Source organism: Candoia aspera, chromosome 2, assembly GCF_035149785.1.
Source record: "Candoia aspera isolate rCanAsp1 chromosome 2, rCanAsp1.hap2, whole genome shotgun sequence".
NCBI classification, from domain to species: domain Eukaryota; kingdom Metazoa; phylum Chordata; class Lepidosauria; order Squamata; family Boidae; genus Candoia; species Candoia aspera.
Window position 1 is genome coordinate 16,552,169 of NC_086154.1, and position 24,224 is coordinate 16,576,392.

General features: G+C 46.1%; 1 protein-coding gene across 1 annotated transcript in view; it reads right to left on the reverse strand.

Moving 5' to 3' along the window:
* Positions 1 to 1,909: 1,909 nt before the first annotated feature.
* GNL1 (G protein nucleolar 1 (putative)) overlaps positions 1,910 to 24,224 on the reverse strand; it is a 38,036-nt gene continuing 15,721 nt past the window's right edge. The window contains exons 3-12 of the mRNA XM_063291323.1: positions 20,854 to 20,990; positions 19,997 to 20,148; positions 17,902 to 17,973; positions 16,508 to 16,706; positions 15,670 to 15,765; positions 14,368 to 14,565; positions 5,887 to 6,065; positions 4,061 to 4,223; positions 3,834 to 3,974; positions 1,910 to 2,334 (exon numbers count right to left, since the gene is read on the reverse strand). Coding sequence (XP_063147393.1) covers positions 2,036 to 2,334; positions 3,834 to 3,974; positions 4,061 to 4,223; positions 5,887 to 6,065; positions 14,368 to 14,565; positions 15,670 to 15,765; positions 16,508 to 16,706; positions 17,902 to 17,973; positions 19,997 to 20,148; positions 20,854 to 20,990 — 1,636 coding nt within the window. The 3' untranslated portion in view covers positions 1,910 to 2,035. The remainder of the gene's footprint in view (positions 2,335 to 3,833; positions 3,975 to 4,060; positions 4,224 to 5,886; positions 6,066 to 14,367; positions 14,566 to 15,669; positions 15,766 to 16,507; positions 16,707 to 17,901; positions 17,974 to 19,996; positions 20,149 to 20,853; positions 20,991 to 24,224) is intronic.

The window sequence follows — 24,224 nt, forward strand, 5'->3', positions numbered from 1 at the left end:
TACTTTTTGTATCATTAAATGTTGCCCTTTGTATTAGCAGTACATATACTGCATGTAAACGTCCTGCCAAAGCACTCCAACACACACACCTTTCTGCATATGTACCTAAAGATTAGGAGCAGGCAACCAACAGCAGGTAAAGGATCAGGCAATCCTCAGCTGTAAAACCCTTCCATTGGAAACGCCAAGGTGTAGAAAAGAGGCCTTCTTCATTCAAAACGCACGGTCAAAGCCACACAAACCTTCCCTTTCTCTTCCTTGCTCTTACAATGGGATACATGTAGAGACAGTGCCAATCCAAGGGTTCCATCTGCCATTAAATTTCATTTCACTCTTTAGATAAGTCAAAGAGTTGGCCCGCTTGTGCTGGCAAAGGATGCCTGCAAGCTCTCGCAGCCACTAATGGAGCTGTTCCTAGCCTGTGGCACTCTGGCTGAGTTGGACTACATGGCTGATATTGCCCGCTGGGGACAATAAGAGTAGGAACCCAATGCATTGGAAGATACATGGGGAAAACTGCTCAAATGTGAATGCAACAAGTTTCTGTACTGATTATACTGGAAAGTTGTGAGCAACGTGTCAATTCTGAAAGGAGTCAAGCTGAAGTTTGGCAGAAATTAAACTAGCGCTGCCTTGAGAAGACCTTTGTCCCATGTCCAGGCAAGCCAGAAGACAAACGATAATGACTAATGCATTATTAGCTGGCAATCACAGTCGAGACAGTTCAAATGAGAAAGTGCAGCCCTTGGAAAATTCACATGGCAACAAGCATTTCATCAAAGAATGGTTAGCAGCAGGTATAAGGAAGATGGAGACCTGTTGCTGCTGTTTTGTTTTGTTTTTAACTTGGGGATTTAACTCCATTTCACACTCTGGTAACTCCCACAGGACTGATGCAAATCGATTCACATGAAACTAGAGTTTTTAAAAAATCTAATTACACAGAATTAATGCATTATCACTTGACCCGTTAATCTGTGTTTTACATTGATTTTTAGTTTGTATTCGGGTCTAAGACCGCAGCAAAGCATTCATTCATTCAGCCTCATTTGGCAGTCAGGCCATCTCAATCATTTGTGATGGAAGCTTTTATGCATATAGCTTGCCCTAAATTTGTAAGACAAAGTCAGATTATGTGATAGTGGCCACCATAGACAAATCTCTCTTCCATAAACTGAACAATGGATATACCATATTAAATATAATAATCGCCATGGAAGACCATGAAATGAAATCGGCAGCAGGACCAGTGTTTCTCAACCTCGGCAACTTTAAGATGTGTGGACTTCAACTCCCAGAATTCCCCAGAATTCCTGGGGAATTCTGGGAGTTGAAGTCCACACATTCTTCTGGGAATTCTGGGAGTTGGAGTCCACACATCTTAAAGTTGCTGAAGCTGAGAAACACTGAGCAAGACACAGGGTGGTGTGAACATTTCAGTCTGAATGCGAACCAGTCATGCCCTATTCTACTCCTTTCCACCCCACCCCACTTCTCTTTCCTGCCCCACCTGGAGACGTCAGTATTCTCTACCCAGAGCAGACTCCATTTTCACTGGGCTGTTTTGAGTGGTGGTATGAAAGTTCCTTCCCCCACATACACTTCCTTCCTAAAGACTGTTGTACTTTTGCAAAACTTCCGCTTCCCTGGGCCTGGGGCTATTTTCGCTGAATGCACAGATGATCCTGCTTTGACTACAAAAGGATGTAAATATCTGAGAACGAATCTGCAATCCTGGGCAGCGGTCAACCCACCCAAGTGATGGGCAGCAGGTTACGGTTCTGTTCGTGGGCACCCCAGCATCTCCCAGCCAGCAACTATGACGAGAGTTCAGAGCAAGACAGACCACGGACTCATCCTGTGTTCCTAATCGCTGACCCTTCACCTCCCCACAGCCACAAAAGTAGACCAGGAAATAAACGTCACCTTTATTGATACACAGCGGCTCCGGAGCTGGGGAATGCACAGCGGGCAGGGCGGCTGGGTTGGGCTGGGCAAGTCTGTCGCCCACCCCTTAGTCCAACAGGGGAAGCTACTAACATTCATCCTCCCCAAGCAAAGCAAACAAGTTTTGGGTGGCTAACTTTCCCTTTCTGGGAGGAGCTGGCTGGCTGGGCCCGCTCTTGGGTGCAGAGACCGGTTCCTCTTCCTCTTCACCTTCTTCATCAGCATCCCGGTCTTTCTCTTCATCCTCCTCCTCTCCCGAGCTGGAGATTTCATCCTCCTCTTCTTCCTCCCCCTCGTTTTCCTCAGCAGAGCTGCGCTTGCCTTCTCGGCGGTGAGCCTCCTGCAAAGCTGCAATCTCGGCTGTCTCAGGGTGATGCTCCCACATGGCTGCAGAGGACAAAACCACTCAGAGTCACTTGCTGAGACGGGTGGCTACAGAAATCAAATAAATAAATAGAATAAATAAATAAAAATGGAGCTGTGAAAAACAAAAAAGCGCCAGGGACAGGGCGAGCACGTCCTCTACCCTGAGCCATTCTTTCTAGTTAAAAATAAAAGCCCTCTGTGATCCCAAAGTGATCGCTTCTGCAAAACATCCATTTTCCTGCACAAAAAGGCAGAGTGTAGTACAGTATTTGTGCTAATACTAGACAACCCGTGGCCCACTGAGTCGTCATTTCAAAGATATTTCCTTACCAGATCCCTCAGTGCCTTCAACTTTCAAATGCCTTCACTGCCTTCATTGGAAAAGTTCTTAAAAATTTAGGGAGACATTCAGAGATGTATCTGCCTTGAAAGTAGCAAATGTTGAACTGTATAGCACAGTCAAACATCAGGAGCTGACCACAGGAAATGTTTTAGGACATTTTGCATTATGTCATAAAATGTTTTATGATAATTTTTATGTCATAGGTTTTATAAAATTTGCCAAATTTCTATTCTACAGACATCAAGGGTCCCGATTTTGGATGCATTCTATACGTTAGCCCATTTGAGGTACCTTGGTTCAAAAATTGTTGCCCTACGATGCACCATTTCAGCCAGTTGAAGGTTACAATGTATCAAACAGACACAAGAGTTTTAGCAGCATATAGATTATGCATAAATCATTACGCATAATATGCCCAGCATTTAGGAAGATGGACAAATGGCCTCTCTTTTGCCAAGTATTTAATTGTTGATTATTTTGAAAGCTGATTGTAGTTTTGGTTTTGGTTTTGATTGCATCAATTATACTATTAGCTAAATTTTGATTGCTGCAGGCTGCCTTGAACATTGGTACAGCCCTGAAAAGTGGGGCACACATTGGATAATAAATACAAATAAAATACAATACAATACAATACAAATAAAACAGGACGGGATGCTGGACCCTTAACTCTTCTGAACACAAATTCCACTTTTATCCTCACTCTCAACATTCCTTTCTGAGATTTTGCTAGCAGGGCCCACATCGCGGCCACCCCAACACAGAGACATCCATAAAATATACATGAAGGAGCTCCATGGGAGCTACTCCCACTGCTTGCATGGATCTCCATGCTTGGCACCTAAGCGCTGGGCTGCTCATCCATTCAAGGCACGTGAAATAGGCCTCTATACCAGTACTGAGAAACGCAAGTGGGAAGCTATCGGGACATGGGGATCCTCTCCAGCACTTATGCGTGATTCCAGGCCAGCTGGATGTGAGTCCTTCACAACTCCTGCCTGTTTCCCGTGACCAATTTTCCCCCGCCTGGAGCCTGCCAGACATGCTGGATTCATGAGATTGCAGAAGCCCCATCTATCTGAAGAGCACCAGGCTAGAGTTGCCGTTTCCCCTTTGGAAGTTCTGGAGAAACTGCTAGAGTGGCAGTTGGAGACTGCTGGAGACAGTTGTCGGAGACCTTTCTGTGACATGTAGCCCGGAGGTCGCATGCAAACACAGAGCCGCCCGTCGACGGCCAGGCGTAGAAGGCTGTTGGCTGCTCGGTAAACATCATTGCGGGCTCCTTTGGCTGTCTTGTAACCTCGTTTCTCAGCCCAGGCTGAAAAGACAGGGAAGGGGATGGGGGGGTTAGAGCCATGTTGAGCTCCCAACTCAGCTGAGATGTTGTTGCTCCAGCAGCGTTACCTTCACACACATCCCAGGCACACCAAGGGGGTTCAGGCTTGCCGTGTTCAGCATCTGGATGCCGCAGCTTGAGCAAGGACTGAACTGGAATCCGGCTAGCCAGGTACCCCACAGATGTGTACGGCTCTTGGATCTGGGAAATAGGATAGATCCCGGCCAGTATCTGAAAAACAAAGAGAAAGGATCTGTTGTTTGCCAGGGGCTGCAATCTGATTTACTCTGCAGTAGTTGACAGACTAAGAAACTGGAGGAAGGGAGATGGGAGGATATTCTTTCAACAAAAGACACACCCCTTGCTCAAAACATCATCTCCTGCAGCACACAACTCGTCTTTCCAGTTATGGGCAACAGTGAGTCATCCTGTCTCTCTTCCAACGAACACCCCTGCATTGCATAATAGAACCTCAGAAACCAAGTCTCTCCTTCACTCTGGTTTTTCATTTTCTTAGCTGATGGTCCAATACAGGTTCGTGGTCCTCCCACCAAAGGGTATCTGGGCGTCTCATCTCCTACAGCCATGAAACATTCCCTGCCCTGGCAGTGCAGCCTGATGGGCAGAATACTGATTTTAACAAGGGAAAGGACATCCTCCTGCAATCATCATCGAACAGGGCATGAAGTTTTCACATCACAAATCTCCCTGCATGCCTCCTAGTCTGTCTCTGTAGAAATACACCGAAGCAGCCTTATACAAGCCTTCATCGGCTAAGGGGGACTCTGGAGGCTCTTCCATTAGTACCTAAGACCTTCCAACTGTCTTTTAAGCCCACACACATTCACACACACACATGTCCATCGCTCAGATCCAGAGGCATCAGCAATATAAGTGGGCTTTTTCAGATGTAATGTCCACTCGTTCCATTTTTTCTTAGCCTTCTGTCAAGGAGTTAGAGAAGCACCCTTGATAGTCTTCCTTTAATCTTCACAAAAAGTTAAGAAGAAATAGATAAGAGTGAGAAATACTTAGCAGACCTCAGAGACTGGACACAATAGAGCAGGATTTGAATGCTAATTGCCTTCATCTGAAGTTGTCACCATGACACTACACTAATATAGGAATCACCCACAAACTTTCCAATTAGCAGGCTAGGGCTGGGCAGCCCTTCAGCTGCAGTTCAAGAGAGGTGCTTCAAAGACCCTAAAGGCATCAACAAAGCACCTGTCTGCAATTCTTTGCCTCCAAAGGGTTGAAGACGGGGAAGCTGGACAAGCCTGAGAAAAGACATGGTGACTCTACATAGTTGCAGATGAGTGATACATTTGTGGCTCTGCAAATGTCAAAGCATCTTTTTGGAATCTGGCATTTTCACAGCTGGTAAGCTCCATCAGCAATACTCTCTACCAGAATTGGCTGAGTGATCGAACAATGTGGGAACTAGCGATTATAATACCTGCAGATGAAGGAGCCCATGGCAAATCACTTAAAATTCTCACTATCTTGCATTTTGCACGGTGAGTTGGAAGAAAATCCAATCCTTAGATTCTGTAGGTTGGGTTGGAGAAACTCCTTTCCGGAGCTGAGAGAGGTGCGACTGTTCAGCATAGAATAACAGTCAAACTACATATAATGGAGCTCCCTCCGTTCAATCCTTTATGTGCCTTCTCGCGATTTTGCAAACATGTACTCCCACCACAGCATGAGAGTGTGACAGAACCTCAGCTCACATTCCTAATCAACTACATCCAAGTGCTGGTCACACTGGAGATGAAACCTTTACCGACTTTGTCCCTTTTCCAAACGTCATTTCCTTCCAGATCTCTGAATGCAGATCCACACAAGCAGCCAATATGGTCCCCCCCAACCTTTTCCCATCACAAACTCTTACCTGCTGTTTCCTCTCAACAAGAGACGGGAAGATGAGCCCAGGACAATCACATAACTTGACCGTGGGTGTAAGGAAGTAGGTCTGGAAGTACTTAGTGTGGCCAGGAGTGCGGGAGACGCTCACCACTTTGCGGCCCACCAGCCCGTTGATGAGGGAGGACTTGCCCACATTGGGGAAGCCTGCAGGGAGGAAGACCAGACAGGGAAAGGGAAGGGCAAAATCAAAATGGCTCTTCTCACCAACTCCAGCATTAATCAGAGCTGTTGCCATTAGAGCAGGATTTCTCCACCAGGGCTCAGTGGCTCCCCAGGGTTCCGTGAGAGGTAACTAGGGAATTTCCTGGGCGATCACAATTTATTTAAAAAATTATTTCCAGTTTGGGCAACTTCACATTAAAGAGGTAAGCTTCATCCTTTATTTTTAGTTTAAGAACCCTGTTCATGCATCTATACAGGCCTACCCATGAAACAAATATAATAATTTTGTAGCTTCCGGCCTCTCTTTGAGCCTGAACGTGCAGGGGTTCCACCAGGCCCGAAAACTATTTCACGGGTTCCTCCAGGGTCAAAAGGCTGAGAAAGGCTGCATTAGAGGTTTGCTTGGGGGACCCACCAGCTCTTGCATGAAACAAGATGTTGGGCCAGGTGGTCTACTACAGCTGGCTTGCTTATTTATTTACTTATTTATTTAGCAAATTTATATAGCTGCCCATCTCACGAAACATGACTCTGGGTGGCATGCAAACATTATGACAATTAAAAAACCATAAAATGCTCAAATGTAAGTAAAAAAGAAAACCCAAAAATCCAAAACTGTGGAAGAACAACAGTCATTCGACATCATACAGCCACCTTGAAGGCTCACCATAGGATTTTGGCCAGATATTGGAAACTGGAAGTCCTATATCTAGAGGGGTGCCCTGGTGGGGGAAGGTAGGTCTACAAGTCCCCCCAAACTTTAGGGTTTCATATTTTATTTATGCCACAAATTTGGTGTATAGGACTTCCCAAAGATGGTGCTCTTAAAGGACCTAAAATACACAGCAAACAGAAAAGAAAGGGAAAGAGGGAAGAATAGGGACAAATGCTGCTAACCCACACTTAAAGTGCCATTACAGTTGCAATGAAAGTGAAGCGAAAAAGATCTTGCAGAAAAGGAAAGGCTTGCAGGAGGAACCATGTCCAGGGTAACAGTTCCATGCAAAACAGAAAAGAACACTAGTTTCTTCAAGATAGCAAGACTTTTCCCATAAGTAAGGGATATAACAAGAAAGGAGGACTGAAAGACGGAACAAGGCTGAGTTGTAGAAAGTTTTCTGAACAGCTTTGTGAGTGCACAAAAGCAGGGAATCTGCAGCTATGCTTGGCTCCCGCCTGAGCACAGTGGTGGGATGGAGCAGTGCCAATCCTCCTTCAGCTGGCTCCGAGTTGTTGAGAGTTGGACAGCATACAAGTGGAATAAATTACATGGTTGGTCACAGTCAGCCAGCAAAAGGAAGAGGGGCCGACCAAGGGCAAGATGGATGGATGATATCCTAGAGGTGACGGACTCGTCCTTGGGGGAGCTGGGGGTGGCGACCACCGACAGGCGGCTCTGGCGTGGGCTGGTCCATGAAGTCACGAAGAGTCAGAAGCTACTGAATGAATAAACAACAAAACACAGCCAGCCAGGTGTTTAGAATGGGTTTGGCATTTTTGTCCATCTATCGAGTCCTTCCCAAGAGCCTGGGATAGGCAGATGTTGTTGACTGACGGTGTTAAAGGGATCATTGCAGGATGTAAGCTGTTCCAGGTAAAGCTGCCTTTTGCAATTGACTGGTGGTGATTTCGTCAGGGCTGATGGTGTTCAAGTGGTGCTCCAGATGTTTTGGAATTGCACCCAAGGCGCCTATTATTATTGGTACTGTAATGGTTGCCTATCCTAAAGTATTCTCAGACTCACAAGCCAGAGCTTGAATAAAATCCGGTTTATTTAAGAACAGTATGCAAGTACAAAGAAAGCTGAGAATGAGCAAAAGCGCGCCAAATACAAACTAAAAACCCTCGGTGTGAATGTAAGCCCTCCCCCCTCATACAACCGTTTCAAATTCCCCATCCCAGGTGCTCCTAACGAGTTCTGCTAATCAACGGGTAAAAAGGACCATGGTACAAGGTCTCCCAGCAGCTCCCTCCCAACCGGAACGCGCGTCAGCACCATGGCATGCGAAACGTTACGATGTACATTGAACATTGCAACGACGAACATGACAGGTACTACCTTCGCTTTCTTTTGCCACAGTCCTTCTACGTCTATTTGCAGGTCTTTGTATTTCGTGATTTTTCTCCGGTTCTTTCTCTTCTCTTCTACTGTCTCCAGGTATTGCAACGTCCACTGTCCAGACTTTTTTTGCCTTTCTTATCAACGATTGTTAAGTCTGGAGTGTTGTGTAGCAGATGCTTGTCTGTTTGAATTCTAAAGTCCCAAAGCACTTTGGCTTCTTCATTTTCTATTACTTTGTCTCTTTTGTGGTCCCACCAGTTCCTGCCTGCAGGCAAGTGTTATTTCTTGCAGATATTCCAGTTAGGGAGGAGAGCTGTAAAATTAGCTGTTTTTTTTCCTTCTGATTATCCAATAGGAAGAGAGCCAGTTTGGTACAGTGGTTAAGGCAGTGTTTCTCAACCTTGGCCACTTGAAGATGTGTGGACTTCAACTCCCAGAATTCCCCAGCCAGCCTTGCTGGCTGGGGAATTCTGGAAGTTGAAGTCCACACATCTTCAAGTGGCCAAGATTGGGAAATACCAGGTTAAGGCATCAGACTGGAAACTGGGAGACCGTGAGTTCTAGTCCCGCATTAGGCACAAAGCCAGCTGGGTGACCTTGGGCCAGTCACTCTCTCTCGGCCGTAGGAAGGAGGCAATGGCAAACCGCTTCTGAAGAAAAAAAAACTGCAGGGACTTGTCCAGGCAGTCTCCGAGAATTGGACACGACTGAACAGATTTTAAAAAAAAAAATCCAACAGGAATCAGCTTCTCTCTTTTTTTCAGCCTGCATAGGGCAACTTCCATCTGTACCAGCTAAACCATTGCCAAGTTACCTTTACAAAATGTATCATTAATTCAAAAAGTTAGCCAAGAACAAATGAGAAACTATAGCAGCTATATTCAGCACCTCTAATCAGCAAGTAATAATGCTGTACTACATTCCAGACTTTTAGCTGTTATTAAAAGAAAACTTGGATTTAATTGGCTGTTCCAGGGAAGAAGTGCCCATTCATCCCAAATGCCCATTAAATATAGCATTATGTTGTTCACATCAATCTGTATAATTTATATCATGGTGTCATGACACAAATTATGCAAAATAGTAATGTGTGCCAGTCTGCATGATCTGGAAGTCATGATGCAAATGACCTAAATCAATGTCATTTGCATCATGATGCCATGCTGCAGGTTATGCAAAACAGGGCAAATAAGAAATTTAACATTTTTCTTTTCTATATTTGCTGACTGTCTCATCTGGACTACTTCAAGTGCAAGGAACAAGGCTGTTATTTCAGAGGTGGGGGAATGTCCAGATAGAAATTCTTGTTAATGTTTTCTACTACAGATTAAGGTTACTATGGTAACTAATCATTTTGGCCAGGTGAAGAGGTTGAATTTAATTGTCCGCTTTTCGGATGTTAATTTTTTTGCACCTGGGAGGAACAACTTGCCTGGACTTGTTTTAGTTTGTTTCCCTTCTGTGTAGGCATGTAGCAGCTCTCACTGAGAGCCTGTAAAAATGCAGAAGCTTTTAAATATGTTTTGCTTTCTGTAAATAAAATTATTTTTTATAGAAATGCCTGGTGTGTGACTTTTCTGATCTCTCCTGGGCCAAAGGCTTTCCCAGCAATCTGCCAACAGGTTATGTGCCCAGTAAACAGCCCAGTAAGCCCAGTAAAACCCAGAGAGAATAGAGAGATCAGCTCCACACCTCATGCACAATTTAAAGGTAGGTAGCAAAGACCTGTGAAGATTTTCTTTGGAGCCACCTGGAGATTTTCCAGTAACCGCCGGTCTGCAGGACAAAGAAGCCAGCTGAGGTGACTTGCAAAAGAAGGAAGAAGCCATGGCTACCTCCCAGCCCTCAGCAATGCCTCTGGAGCGCCTATCAGGGACCAACTATTTGAATTGGGCCCTGAAGATGGAGATGTATCTTCACAGAGAGAATCTTTGGCTGCCAATTGGTGAGCAATCCCCCCAAAATCCCAGTGCTGAATGGCTGAGACAGGATGAGCGGGCTAGAGCCACCATTATCCTGGGAGTTGAGGACAATCAGCTAGTCCACGTGCGAGGCATGCAATCTGCAAAGCAACTTTGGGATGCTTTGAGAGACTTGTATGTAAAGGCAACAGCAGGGAGTAAAGTTACCCTGACAAAAAAGCTGTACAAAGCCTACCTTGCAGAAGGAGATAGCCTTCCTGAGCACCTGCATTATATTCAGCAGCTGTTTGTTGAGTTGCAGGAGAGAGGAATGGAATTTACACCTCCCACAAAATCCTGTATCCTGCTGTCCTCACTGAATGAAATGTGGGACATGCTGATTTGTACCCTGGAGGCTATGCCTGAAGCAGACCTCACCCCATCGTATGTTACACAGCACTTACTCGCTGAATGGGAGAAGAGAGAGGAAAGATCCTCCCCCATTTCTTCTGGAAAGCTGCAGTACCAGAAAACAAGGGAAAAGAAGGGAAAGGAAGCTGAGGCCACAGCACTAGCCAGCCAGCGATGCTTCACTTGTGGTTCAGCTGAACATTTGCAGAAAGACTGTGCCTTGAGACCCAAGAGTAGAAAGACACAGAAGAACACAATGGCAACACAGAAGAAGGCTCTTCAGACAAGCCAAATTGCACAGGTTGCTGAGAAGGGTAATTCTGATGTATGGGTGTTAGATTCTGGGGCCAGTTGTCATTTATGTAATTGTAAAAGCTCTTTTGTGTCACTGTCTAAAACTGAAAGACAAAGTGTATCTTTGGCTGATGGGTCTGTGACCAAAATTATGGGACAAGGTGACTTGTATTTATCCTGCTTGGGAAAAACTGTAAAAGGTGTGTTGTATGTGCCAAATCTACAGTCAAACCTTTTATCTGTGGCACAATTAGCTGCAATAGGGTATGTCATAACATTTAAGAAAAATGGTTGTGAGATACGTAAAAATGGAAAATTGTGTGCTACTGGTATATTAAAAGATTCCTTGTACATTGTGCAAAATGCAAGGAAGCCAAGCTGCAAGGCTGCAGTTGGCAACACGCCATATCATGACCAATGTGTACACCTGATGCACAGGAGATTTGGTCATGCTAATTTCAAGTATATAGCACAAATGCCACAGCTGTGTGCTGACCTAAAGATAAAACCCTGTGACAAATACTTAGATTGTCTAGTTTGCAAAGAATGTAAAACACTAAAAGCTCCTGTGAGTAAGCACAGTGACAGAGTTACAACTAGACCTTTGGAAATTGTACACTCTGACATTATTGGTCCTTTTACTCCAAGTCTTGGACAAGCAAGGTATGCAATGACCATCACTGATGATTTCTCAAGACACACATTTATCTACATCTTAAAACACAAAGATGAGGCATTTGAGAAATTTAAAAGTTTTGTGACATGGGCAAATAGAAAATTCCCTAGGCCTGTATCTGCACTCCAATGTGATAGGGGAGGAGAGTACCTTTCTCACAAATTCAGAAGGTTCCTAGTGGAAAAGGGGATAGAACAAATTCTTTCTAACCCTTACACCCCTCAGCAAAATGGTGGTGCTGAAAGAAAGGGCAGAACCTTGCAAAATGCAATGGAATGCATGCTTAAAGATTCACATTTATCTTTTAAGTATTGGGGAGAGGCCATATCTACTGCCTGTTATGTACAAAACAGATTGTATAACTCTGTGATTCAGGACACTTCATTCCATTTGTTTTATGGTGTGAAACCAAAGGTAAACCATATGAGAGTGTTTGGTAGCACTGCTTGGGTTCATATTCCAAAACAACAGAGAAGGAAAGGAGGCCCCACAACAAAGAAAGCCATTTTTGTTGGCTATGAACAAAGCCAAAGGAGCTACAGGTTCATAATGGGAGAGAAATTAATAATTAGCAAAAGCGCTTCTTTTGCTAAAAAAAACTGGGGGAGATTAAATTCTAGCTCTCCAGTTGATCTGACCACCACAAGAGAACAGCAAGGACTTGCTGATGGTGATTTTTTGCCTGATGAGGACATTAAACCAGAAAAGCAAACTGAAGATCTGTCTGATGAGACAGATGCTTCTCAGGAAAGCGATAGGAGTCAAAATTTAAGCCCTGTATTACCTCACAGATCTCAGAGGAGTAATACAGGCGTTCCTCCATCACGTTTTCAGGCTGAAACAATAAAGGCTTTTCACATATTCACAGAACCTGAGTCTTCAGAACAAGTGAATGCTTTACCACCTGAGATTGCACAAAATTGGCATTCTGCCATGCAACAGGAATTAGCATCCTTGAAAGAAAATAAAACATGGAAACTGGTAAATCTACCTCCCAATGAACGCTGTCTAGGTTGCAGGTGGGTTTTCAAACTGAAAAGGGATGCTGATGGCAAAATCCAAAAATATAAAGCAAGGTTAGTTGCAAAAGGGTTCACTCAAAGGAAAGATTTAGACTTTGACAAGACTTTTGCACCAGTTACTAAAGGTGAATCAGTTTGATTACTGTTAAAAATTGCTGCACTGAAAGGAATGTCAGTTCACCACTATGACATTCAAACTGCATTTCTCTATGGTGATTTAGACCACAAATTATACATGCAGCAACCCCCTGGCTATGAAAAAGGGGAGAATCTAGTCTGTGAACTACAGACGTCAATCTATGGGTTAAAACAAGCTGCTAGATCCTGGAACCAAAAATTAGATGAAAAACTGCAGAATTTTGGTTTTGAAAAAGGAAAAGCAGATCCCTGTGTATATATGAAGAAGGACAAACAAGGCTGTATGTATCTGTGCATTTATGTTGATGATTTGCTGCTGTTCACACCAACAGAAAAACAAAGGCTTGATTTTGAAGCCTGCATGAAAAGCCATTTCACATTAAAAAGCCTTGGAATTATAACAACCTAGGTTTAGAAATACACAGGAAGAAGGATGGTAGCTTTCTGTTAAACCAAAGGGGAGATAATGTTAAAATAATGTGAATGGACAGAGTTGTCAAAGAAAATTGGTTTGCATCTTATTCTGTAGTAGAAAAAGGGGAGTGTTAATGTTTTCTACTACAGATTAAGGTTACTATGGTAACTAATCATTTTGGCCAGGTGAAGAGGTTGAATTTAATTGTCCGCTTTTCGGATGTTAATTTTTTTGCACCTGGGAGGAACAACTTGCCTGGACTTGTTTTAGTTTGTTTCCCTTCTGTGTAGGCATGTAGCAGCTCTCACTGAGAGCCTGTAAAAATGCAGAAGCTTTTAAATATGTTTTGCTTTCTGTAAATAAAATTATTTTTTATAGAAATGCCTGGTGTGTGACTTTTCTGATCTCTCCTGGGCCAAAGGCTTTCCCAGCAATCTGCCAACAATTCTTTCCGTCATAACTGAAACCTGCTAAATGAGAGCCCATTAAATTGAGGTTTTGCTATAAGTACAGTCTGATCTCACCTTTCCTTGCAAGGAGTTCAGGTGGTTATCCTCATTACGACTTTGTGAAATTAACTAGGTCAAGAGAGAAGGCTGGCTGCAACTTTCAGTGAAGAGTTCCATGAACAAGAGAGAACTTGAACCCAAATCCTACCAATAGGAATCCAATACTTTAGCCGGTTCATTTAGGCGGCCATTCAAAATTCACTTACTTTGGAATCAGCCCTGTAAATTCAATAGGCATTACTTCCAAATAGATACGCACAGGATTGCACTGTCAGTAACATACCACTGGCTTTGCGTTTTGTATGCAAGTTTGGACCTGTTCTAGTCCATGTCCTTCTATAGCACAAGGGTACAGGGAGTCCTCAACATATGACCACCATTTAGAAACTGCTCAAAGTTACGATGGGGCAGGAAAAAGTGACTTGCGACCAGTCCTCACGCTTATGACCATTGCAGTATCCCTGCTGTCATGTGATCAAAATTTGGGCGCTTGGCAATCGGCATGTACTTATGATGGTTGCAGCATCCAGGGGTCACATGATCGCCATTTGCGACCTTCCCAGCCAGCTTCGGACAAGCAAAGTCAATGGGGGAAGCTGGATTTGCTTAACGACACATGATTCACTTAACAACTGCAGTGATTCACTTAACGACTGTGGCAAAAAAGTTCGTAACATTGGGTCTGGCTCACTTAATGACTGCCTCGCTTAGTGATGAAAGTTCCATTCCCAATTGTGGTCGTAATCGAGGAGTACCTGTGATGATTTCACCAAGCCTCCCCCTCAAAGATAGTCCTACAAATTCTCTGCTCCCTTCAGAACAATCCCCTGCTGGATGGCTTTGAGGGCAGACTCACCTACACAGCCAACTGTCAAGATTCCATCTTTGTAGAGTTCCTGGGAAACTTCACCAGCCTCCATAGCTACATCTGTCTGATGCTCCACTAGCACGGCTGCGCTTCTGTCATCTTCCTCCTCTTCCTCGGAGTCATCAAGCGGCAGGCCTGCACTAGCAGCATCCCACTCAATTTTCTCCTTCCAACTGCTCAAGTCCACTGGCAAAAAAGAGGGGAAATTACAACAATGACAACAGCAGAAATGATCACAGCCAGTCTGGTGCAGTGGTGAAGATGCTGGATTAGAAACCAGGAGATGGTGAGTTCTTTTCCTGCCTTTGGCCTGAAGCTGGCTGGGTGACCTCAGGCCAGTCCCTCTTTCTCTGCCCTACCCACTTCACGGGGAGCTGCTATGCAGAGTGCCTTGAATTGTGTAAATACTGTCAAGGTGGGATATAAATCTAGAAAGGAAGGAAGGAAGGAAGGAAGGAAGGAAGGAAGGAAGGAAGGAAGGAAGGAAGGCAGGCAGGCAGGCAGGCAGGCAGGCAGGCAGGCAGGCAGGCAGGCAGGCAGGCAATTTGGTGTCTGAAGTATACAGAGAGTCCTCGCTTAACAATTGAGATTGAGACTGGAATTTAGGTCGCTAATCGATGAGGTCATTAAGCAAATCTGGACCCAATTTTACAACCGTTTTTGTGGTGGTCCTTAAGCAAATCACATGGTCATTAAGCAAACCACGTGGCCGTTAAGCCAATTACACAGTTCCCTATTGATTTTACTTATTGGAAGCCGGCTGGTCGAAAATGGAAATCATGTGACTGCAGGATGCCGCAACCGTCGTAAATGCATGTCAGTTGCCAAGCACCCGAACTATGATCACATGACCCCGGGGATGCTGCAACAGTTGTAAGCGTGAGGAACAGTCATAAGTCGTTTTTTCCAGCACCTTCGTAACTCCGGACGGTCGCTAAATGAACAGTCATTAAGCGAGGACTACCTGTATATCAAATTAAATGGAGGAAATTGGAGAGCACTTCTGTATTATGTGGCCTTGTTGAGACCATTTTACTCCAAATTTAGTGATAGATTGGAGAAGTTCTGAGTATATACGCTAACCCTGAGCTTCCACAGCTTATTCTTTATTAAACTGAGCCAAAGTGGCTGGGTTTCAAGGAAAAGAAAATGGATTATTTGCACCCTTGAGCTCTGGCAGCTTTCCTTGCTAAGCCCAAACTGAACCATCCTGGCACTGCCTTTTAGGAGCGATTTCATCCCGGGTCAAAAGTAGTGATGCAGGCCCAGCCCAGATGTGACCAGCCGAACCTTTGCCAGCTGTGATAGTCTCACAAGAGCTCAGCAGTTGATCGGGCCCCAGAGCTGTGCTCCATCCCTTTCGACGCTTCCGGCGTTTTTTAAACACTGAAAGTGAAAAAAAGGCAGAAGATTTCAGGTCAAGATTCAAAGCCAAAACTTTGGATTCTGTCCATGACATGAGAAGTAGTAGACAAAGGAGGAATCAAGGCCACAAACCCCCCAGAAGTCCTTGGGAGTTGGGTGGCATATACATGGAATAAATTATTAGTAATAATAATGATCCTGATATTGTTTACATTGTTGGCTGTCCACATATTTTGAATACTGGTCAGGATGTAGGGGAAGTGAGATCCAAAACATCTGTATGAACCCAGTTGCTTGTCCCCAGATCACATGTTAATTTACTGACACTGCCAGGAGGTAGCACTTGCCTGACATTGGCTGGTCACGAAGAGAGACTACTAGGAAATCTCTGGATGTAGTTAAAGAACCATTCCAGAGGAAGTTGAAGGCAAACCACTTCCACAGTATTGCAAAGAAGACAACCTGAACATTTCATGTGGTTTCCAGGAGTCAGCTCAACCAAAGGGAGTTCATCACTTTTTAGAGACCAAACTCACACACACTTCAGATCTGGCCAATGACTGAGGACCTTTTCTATACTCCTTAGCCTGCAATGTTCCTTTTATTAATAAAAAAACCAAAATGAACCATTATAATTCTGCTATCCCCTTCATAGCATATGGTGCTATGCGACATCTGTGACAGCTCAGCCAACGCAGAACTACATTGAAATGTGGCATCCAGGGGTCGCTGTGAAAGTTTATGAATATGTTTCAGAAAATACCTGCACTGGGATCTTGGTCTTGCTGTGGGTAAGAAGTAAAGCAGATCACATGGATCTCAGGGAACCGACTCTTGAAGTAATGCTTCCAGGCCACCACCAGGGCTGGTGGGGCCAGGTCAATCTTGTTCAGGACTAGGATGAGGTTTTTCTTCATCTGCTTGGTTACAAACTTGTAGAGGGCTGGGGAGAAGTTGATGACCTGAACAAGAAAGGGTTGGCAAAGGGAAAAGATAAAATGGGGAGATCTACAAAAATAAGACATCATTCCGATTTCAGTTTTCTAGAGAAAAGAATTGGTTTAATTTGCGTCAGCCTTCCCAGGTGGACCAGACAGGAAACATGACCAGATGAGCTAATTCAACTTTATCGTGCGGCTACATTGACAGAACCTTGCAAGTCGGAAAGTACAAATCTCCCACTGTCCCTTTACAGTCTTGAGAAGTCGGGGGGGGGGGTCCCTTCTGAGCCTCTTTCTCCACCCGCTATGCAGCTGCAGGCTGTGCCGTCTCTTATCTGACCATTCCCTAGGCAGCATCTCTTTGCCCCATCTCTCATGGTCTGTCTCGCATATCATTACAATTAATGACAACAAACAGACAGGAAACTGAAGATGGATTTACAGTAATATAACCTGCATATCTGGTTGCCTTTACTTCTTTCCAAACATTAACGAATACATGACAGCTGAACTAAATGTCCCTTTATCCCTCTGCCCCTTTCTCAAGGTGTGAAGGGACAATGCCCTGGGATCTGCGTGCAGATGCATTCAGTTCTCTGTGCAACCTGGTATTATGGAAAAGCAGAATCCCAAATCTTACGGTGAGTACAAATGTGGCTCTTCAGCTGTAGTTACTAGCTTGAGTCTATGCTTCTCTAAAACAGTGCATGGAAGCAGTGGCTTTCCTTTTATTTTCTGGCCTCATACAAATAACCTGAGTCATCTTAAATGTCACCGGATTTCAGCTCCCATCATCCTTGACCATTTGTCTTCTTTGTTGAGACTGATGGATGTTGCAATCCAACAACATTTGGAAGGGCAAAGATCACCCTCCCTGGCTTTAGTTTCAATGTTATATCACAATGGGCTGTTCTCTTCTCTTAGGTATCCCTAATACCGTCTACTGGCTCTTGTAGAAGAACGGAAGCCTTTAGCCTCTCTAGAGGCTTCTTCATTCCATCATTTAAAATGATCAAACATCTCCAGATCTTTAAAGCCGGGCTGAATAAATGGCACGTGAATTAACCACCACAGAAGAAAAGAAGAAACAAAAACGTGTCTTCAAATATAGAATGCCAACAACTGATCTTTCCGTGCCACTCCATAACTCCTGCTGAGCAAGTCTGGATGAACCCGGTCCACAGCAAGCACAGCAGGTCATCAACAGGATTCTCACCGGGTGTCGGATGTCTGTGATAAGCAACACAACGTCTGACATCTCCAGTACACGCCACAGCTGCCTCCATGTCTAGAAAGGAAACCAGAATATTTTTTTAAAAAGTCTCCTATAGGATTTATCTTCCCTTAATGAGCCAGTCAATGGGACGCAGTGGCGCTGCGGGTTAAACCACTGAGCTGTCGATCGGAAGGTCGGCGGTTCGAATCCGCGCGGCGGGGTGAGCTCCCATTGCTTGTCCCAGCTCCTGCTCACCTAGCAGTTCGAAAACATGCAAATGTGAGTAGATCAATAGGTACCGCTTCGGCGGGAAGGTAACGGCGTTCCGAGTCGTCATGCTGGCCACATGACCCGGAAGTGTCTACGGACAACCACTGGCTCTTCGGCTTTGAAACGGAGATGAGCACCGCCCCTTAGAGTCGGACACGACTGGACTTTACGTCAAGGGAAACCTTTACTTTTACCTAATGAGCCAGTCATAACAGGCCTGACCAGATTTTGCATCCCTTTCAACCTTTGTTCTTGGAGCCATATAATTAATATTGCCTGATCAATTCCAGCTTTTAAAGGGTATAGGATTTCTCTGAAGAATCTAGAAATACAAGAACAGACCTCCCCAACCTGGTGCCCTCCGGATGCATTGACTATCAAGACTGATGGGCAGCCTTTGAAAATTGCAAATTAAGGGCGCTGAATCCAGTGCACCAGGTTTGAGAAGGTGCACTAGAATCAGTTTTTTTCAGGGGCAGAATCAGGGCAGGCATAGCAAATAGATTGGCGTGTATGAACTGCGATGTATAAGTTTTACTAGGTTTTTGTTAATGTATTGTGACGGTTGTGTTCATTCATAAAAAAAAAGCCTACATCCAAACAACCAAGGGTAATAAACATGCAAATGTTATGAGATTTTCACATTATCTGCTGCACAATATAGTTTCTTGTATAGGAACTGAAAAATACATCCTGGATACAGAAGAAAAGTGAATTGACTTCAACAAAGGGGAAAAATGCTTATGAACAGGTAGTCCTTGATTAACGACCACGATTTGGACCGGAATCTCGGTCGTTGAACAAATTGGTCATTAAGCAAGATGCCCATGTGACTGCTTCACTCAACAACCACAATCCCAGCACTCCCAGTTGCAGTCATTAAGCGATCTCCCAGGTTGTTAAGCAGACAGAGAGAAAGAGCTGCCTGCCGAAGGATTTCCCTTTGTGGGGCTGCAGGACCGGAGCTGAAATCTTCAGGATTTGAGCTCCGTTCCTGAAGCCTGCCAAAGAGTTTCCCCTCCCCTCCATTCCCTCTGCTTGCAACCTTCCCTGCCATTGATTTTCTGAGGAAGCCAGCAGAGGAGATTGCAAATGGCAATCACATGACCATGGGGCACTTGGCAACCTGTCGTAAATGTAAGCCGGTTGCCAAGTGCCTGAAATGCGGTCATGTGACCGCAGGGGTGTGGAGCGACATTTGACACTCAGAAGCACCCCTTCCAGGGCTGTCGTAACTTTGAATGGTTGTTAAGCAACCAGTCGTTAAGCGAGGACTACCTGTATTTGTTTCTACATCACCACCCCAGTCCTTTCCCCCAAATACTGAGTGATGCAGCAAATAACGTTGGTGTAAACTAAACATAATTAAATTTTCTCTCCTATTCTATCCTGTCCCATCTTTAATTCCTGCATACCAGTTCATTCTGTTTCTGTACTTTGGGTAACAGTGCTTTCCTGAAAGGGAGTATGCAGTTAGCTAAATGAAGCAGCCAATTACGTGTCCTATAGATAAAAGGATCAAAGCTCTGCCAAAGGAGAAAAGTGGACATTTTTCAACCTGAACAGTGCTCTATGTCCTGCCAAGGAACCTTGTAGGTTCTGCCACAATATCATGTCATCACTGGCAGGGGGACAACTGAAATGGTCAGTCTTGTCTTGCATTTTGAGGTTGAAGGGACATAATACGGGTCTTAAACCTTTTGGAGGTTTAAAGCATGCATCCCCCCCCCCAATGAGAAAGCTAGTCTCCGCTGTTCTGAGACATTCTGGGGGCTTCAAATGGGGTGCCTGAGGGCCACGTAGCTTAGACCTTTCAAGGGCTTACCTCCAGGTTGTGCTCAAAGTAACTCAGCTGGTTGGGCTGGAATGTGCTATAGATATTCTCTAGATATTCCCGGAAACACTTCTCTTCTCGTGCCAGCAACTGATCCTTGGTCATTTGGTAATTCCAAGGGGGCCGTTTAGGAAAATCTAGTACTATTGGGGGAAAAAAAAAACAAGAACCAGTCAGGAAAACTTTCCAGCATCATGAAAGAAATGGGAGTAAAGTCCTAAGAGGTTAGAAATATTTTGAATCAAGGAACGTACTCAATCCCCATTTATGCTCTTTCTCCTCTAGAAATGCATCTGAAAATCAGGCAATATGAAGTCAGGTTAGAAAAGGATGAGAAATGTCTTCATAGCGGCTCTGTTGTCCTCATGGTAGTGACATTAAATTAACTCTGAGAGGTCTGGGCAAGAAGGGATCTTATCACAAGAAGGCTGATATGCAGTATTAAGCATGGGAGAGGGTAGTGAAAATCCACACAATGTGCCAGAAACAGACTCTTGTATCCCAACCAGCCCTTCCCAGCTTGATGTCCTTCAGACATCCTGGGACTGCATTTTTTTTTCCAGCCAGCCTGCTATTGGTTTGAAAAACCCGGCAAGAGATTGCACTGTGTTTAGAAACAGACGGATGAGCAGAATGTTTGTGCTGAATCTTCAGACGCGTTCATGCATTTCAGATCATTAAAAGCTCCTCAACGTAAATGGGCCACGTGTCTGAAGCAAGACCTCCAGAGACCAGGAAAGTAGTATGCTAAGAGTAAGAAACAGCAAGAGGAAGCTGGGGGCGGGGGGGGGGGAGCCCTTCAGATCCACCCACGCACCAAGAAGCTTTTCTTGACCCTCTTCGCTTACCTGAGCCAGTCTTGTAAACATCTTCTATGTCCACCTCAGTCTCAGTTTCTGGCACCAGCTCCAAGACTTTCTCCCGGGCAATCTTTTTCCTCCGTTCCACTTCCTCTCTGCTCTCCCGCTCAAAGTGCAGCCGGTATCTACCAAGGAGAGAAAACGGTAATGGCGGGCATCAGCTAGTGGCTAAAATGGAGGGGCCATTTTTGAAGGAAAAAGGAAAAAGAACCCTAGAGGGACCTTCTACTATACCTCAGAACTAGGAAAACACTGCCTAGTTCATGACTACAAGGGGCTGAGCAGTCTCTTGGACACAATACTGGGCATGCCAGCACTTGAAGGACGGACCAGTTTTGAACTGGACTGTAAGCCACTACAAGTAGTCCTCACTTAACAACTGCAATTGGCACCAGAATTTCAGTTGCTAAGCGATGCAGTGGTTAAGCGAGGCATCACGTGACCAGACCCGGTTTTGCGAACATTTTTACTGTGGTTGTTAAGCGAATCAATGGTTCCCTATTGATTTAGCTTGTTGGAAGCCAGCTGGGAAGGTTGCAAATTGCAATCATGTGACCGCAGGACCCTACAATCAGTTGTAAATGCAAGCCAGTTGCCAAGTGCCCAAATCACGATCATGTGACTGTGGGTGAGGGTGTGACGGTCGTAACTTTGAGGATGGATCATAAGCCACTCTTTTAGCCCCGTCATAATTCCAAACTGTCGTTAAACAAATGGTTGTTAAGTGAGGACTGCCTGTAATAACAATGTGGACAGAGATTCAGCCCTATTAATTATCAGTTTATAGTCTTGTAACTTATATCCTCTTCTCCCTCCTTATGGAAGAAAAATGTCTACACAAGCAATAAGTAATAAAGCAATAAAACTATCTAGGTTTCCCTTGACATTAAGTCCAGTCGTGTCCGACTCTAGGGGGCGGTGCTCATCTCCGTTTCAAAGCCGAAGAGCCGGCATTTGTCCGTAGACAGTTCCCTGGTCATGACTACACGGAACGCCGTTACCTGCCCGCCGAAGCGGTACCTATTAATCTACTCACATTTGCATGTTTTCGAATTCTGTGTGCCCTAGAAAAAGTCATCCCAGCCAATGCCATTTTAGGAATATCAGGAAGGAAGCAAAAAAGGACCTCTGTGCAGAATCTCAGATTTTATTAACATAAATAAGATTAATTCATGCTTTGGGGGTTGAAATTAGTTGATATTATTTTATAATGCTAGCTTCTGACATGACATTTGAAGTGTATTTATTTGTGTCATGAGTGCCGATGAGCTGAAGACATCAGCACATCGGCACACATGACAAAGACAAGGAAGCAGAAGGAAGGGATACAAAATAAGCATAGCACGCAAAGCCATCACGACACAAAGAGAAGGAAAAGAAGACAAAGACAAGGCGGATCACGAGGCACACCCAAGCTATTAGCAGGAGCGCCACGGAGATCGCCCAGCGGACAGCAATCATCGGCTGAAGGAGGAGACCGATGATGGGCGATCCCGGGGCACCCGCAGGGGCCCCGCAACCCTACACCTACCGGCACGAAAGGATGCAGGACAAAGGGCGGGTGACGTAACCTAAGGAGAGGGGGCGCTGACCGGCGCGGGGTATTTAAACCCCGCACCGGCGCGCTCCCTTCACTCTCAGCTTTTTTCCACAACTGACACTACGTGAGAAATAAAACAGAACCTGCTTCAACTGAACCAGTGTCTGTGCTTTACTCAGTGGTAGGCAGTGCATGACATAAAGCTGAGAGTCACAAAGTCAGCCTCGCCGAGCCCCACCGGACGACAACGAGCCGCGGGAGGAGTAGACGGTGGGAAGACCAGGAACAATGAGGCCGGCGCGACGCGGACAAGGGGGGCGAGCCGCACGGCAAGAAGCAGAGGAGGACCGATCGAGGCCAGAGGCACCGCGGACTCCCGGAGCCATGGACACCCACCCGGCCCAACCCGAGCCTCAGCTCCAACCCCAGGGGGAGATGGCGATGGAGGCAACCCGGCCACGGGAGGGAGCAACATACCTCCCGAGACCAGCGGAGAACCCCTCGCCCCACATCGCACCCCAGCCACGGGCATGGAGTGGCAGCCCAACGGCGGTAAGCACGGGGGAGGACGAAGAGGCAACCCAGCCGATGGCGGAGGAAGCGGACCAACGGACGGGAGTGCCTGAACCCCACCGGCGACCCACCCCTGCCGACACACCGATGGAACCGGCCCCAGCGGCGGCGCGGATCGCGGACGGGGACACACAAGCTAGACTTGCGGCCATGGAGGCCCAGCTGAAGGAACTCCGGACCATGCTTCAATCGTTGATGTCCCCTGCGCCGCCCAACGACGTCCCCGCACAGGTCCATACCCCGAGCGGGGCGTCGCACTCCCACGGGCCAGATAATGATCAACAAACGGCCCAGGCAGACGACGCCACAGGCCGGGAAGTGAGAGGAGGGGGCTCACAAAACGCCCGGGCCCCAAAGGACTTCCCCATCTTCTTTGATGGGAACCCCGCGAAACTGTCGTTTTTCATTACGAACGCCAGGGAGTTCATGGGGAGGCACGGACACTCCTATGACTCCGAAGCGGACAAGATCGCAGCCGTGGCGATCAAACTACAAGACCGGGCGGCGGACTGGTACGTCCAAATGTACGAGTCCAGCTCCCCCGCCCTCGCCAACTTCCACGCCTTCATCACCGAGATGAAGCGCTACTTTGAGGACCCACTAGCCAAAGTGAGGGCGAAAAGCGCACTCCAAAGACTCAAACAGGGCGCACGCACTGTCCCGGACTACGCCCTCGAGTTTAAAGCCCTCGCAGGGAAGATCAACGACTGGTCCGAGACCACCCTGCTGGAAATGTTCAAAAGGGGGCTCAACCGCGACGTGCTCCAATGGGCCCTCTATCGGGACGACCCGGAGACTCTACACGGTTGGATCCACCTTGCGGGGAAAGCAGAACACGCGCACCGCACCTTCCTCATGGCAACGACGGAAGACACGACCAACACCTGCCCAAAGGTACCCGTGCCACACGTGGGGACGGCCGGTCCCACATACCCAAGGAAGAAATTCAATCGCGGGCCCTGCGGGAGGTGTGGAAAACTGGGGCACAAGACGGCAGATTGCTTCGCCAACCGACCGCCGGCTAGTGCTCCCAAACCCGCCCCGAAAACTAGCCTCAAACCACCTAACCCGCCGCCGCCCCCCCACCGCCGAATGACCGGAGCCACAGCGACACCAGACGAAGGCTGGGACGCCTACTGGGGGGGAGAGGACGCCGTAGACCCAGACCAGCTGGCGGAAAACGCTCCCCGCCTGCCCTAAAACGCGCCGCGAGGCAGGCGGTGGGACAGCAGCGCGGACCACCTCG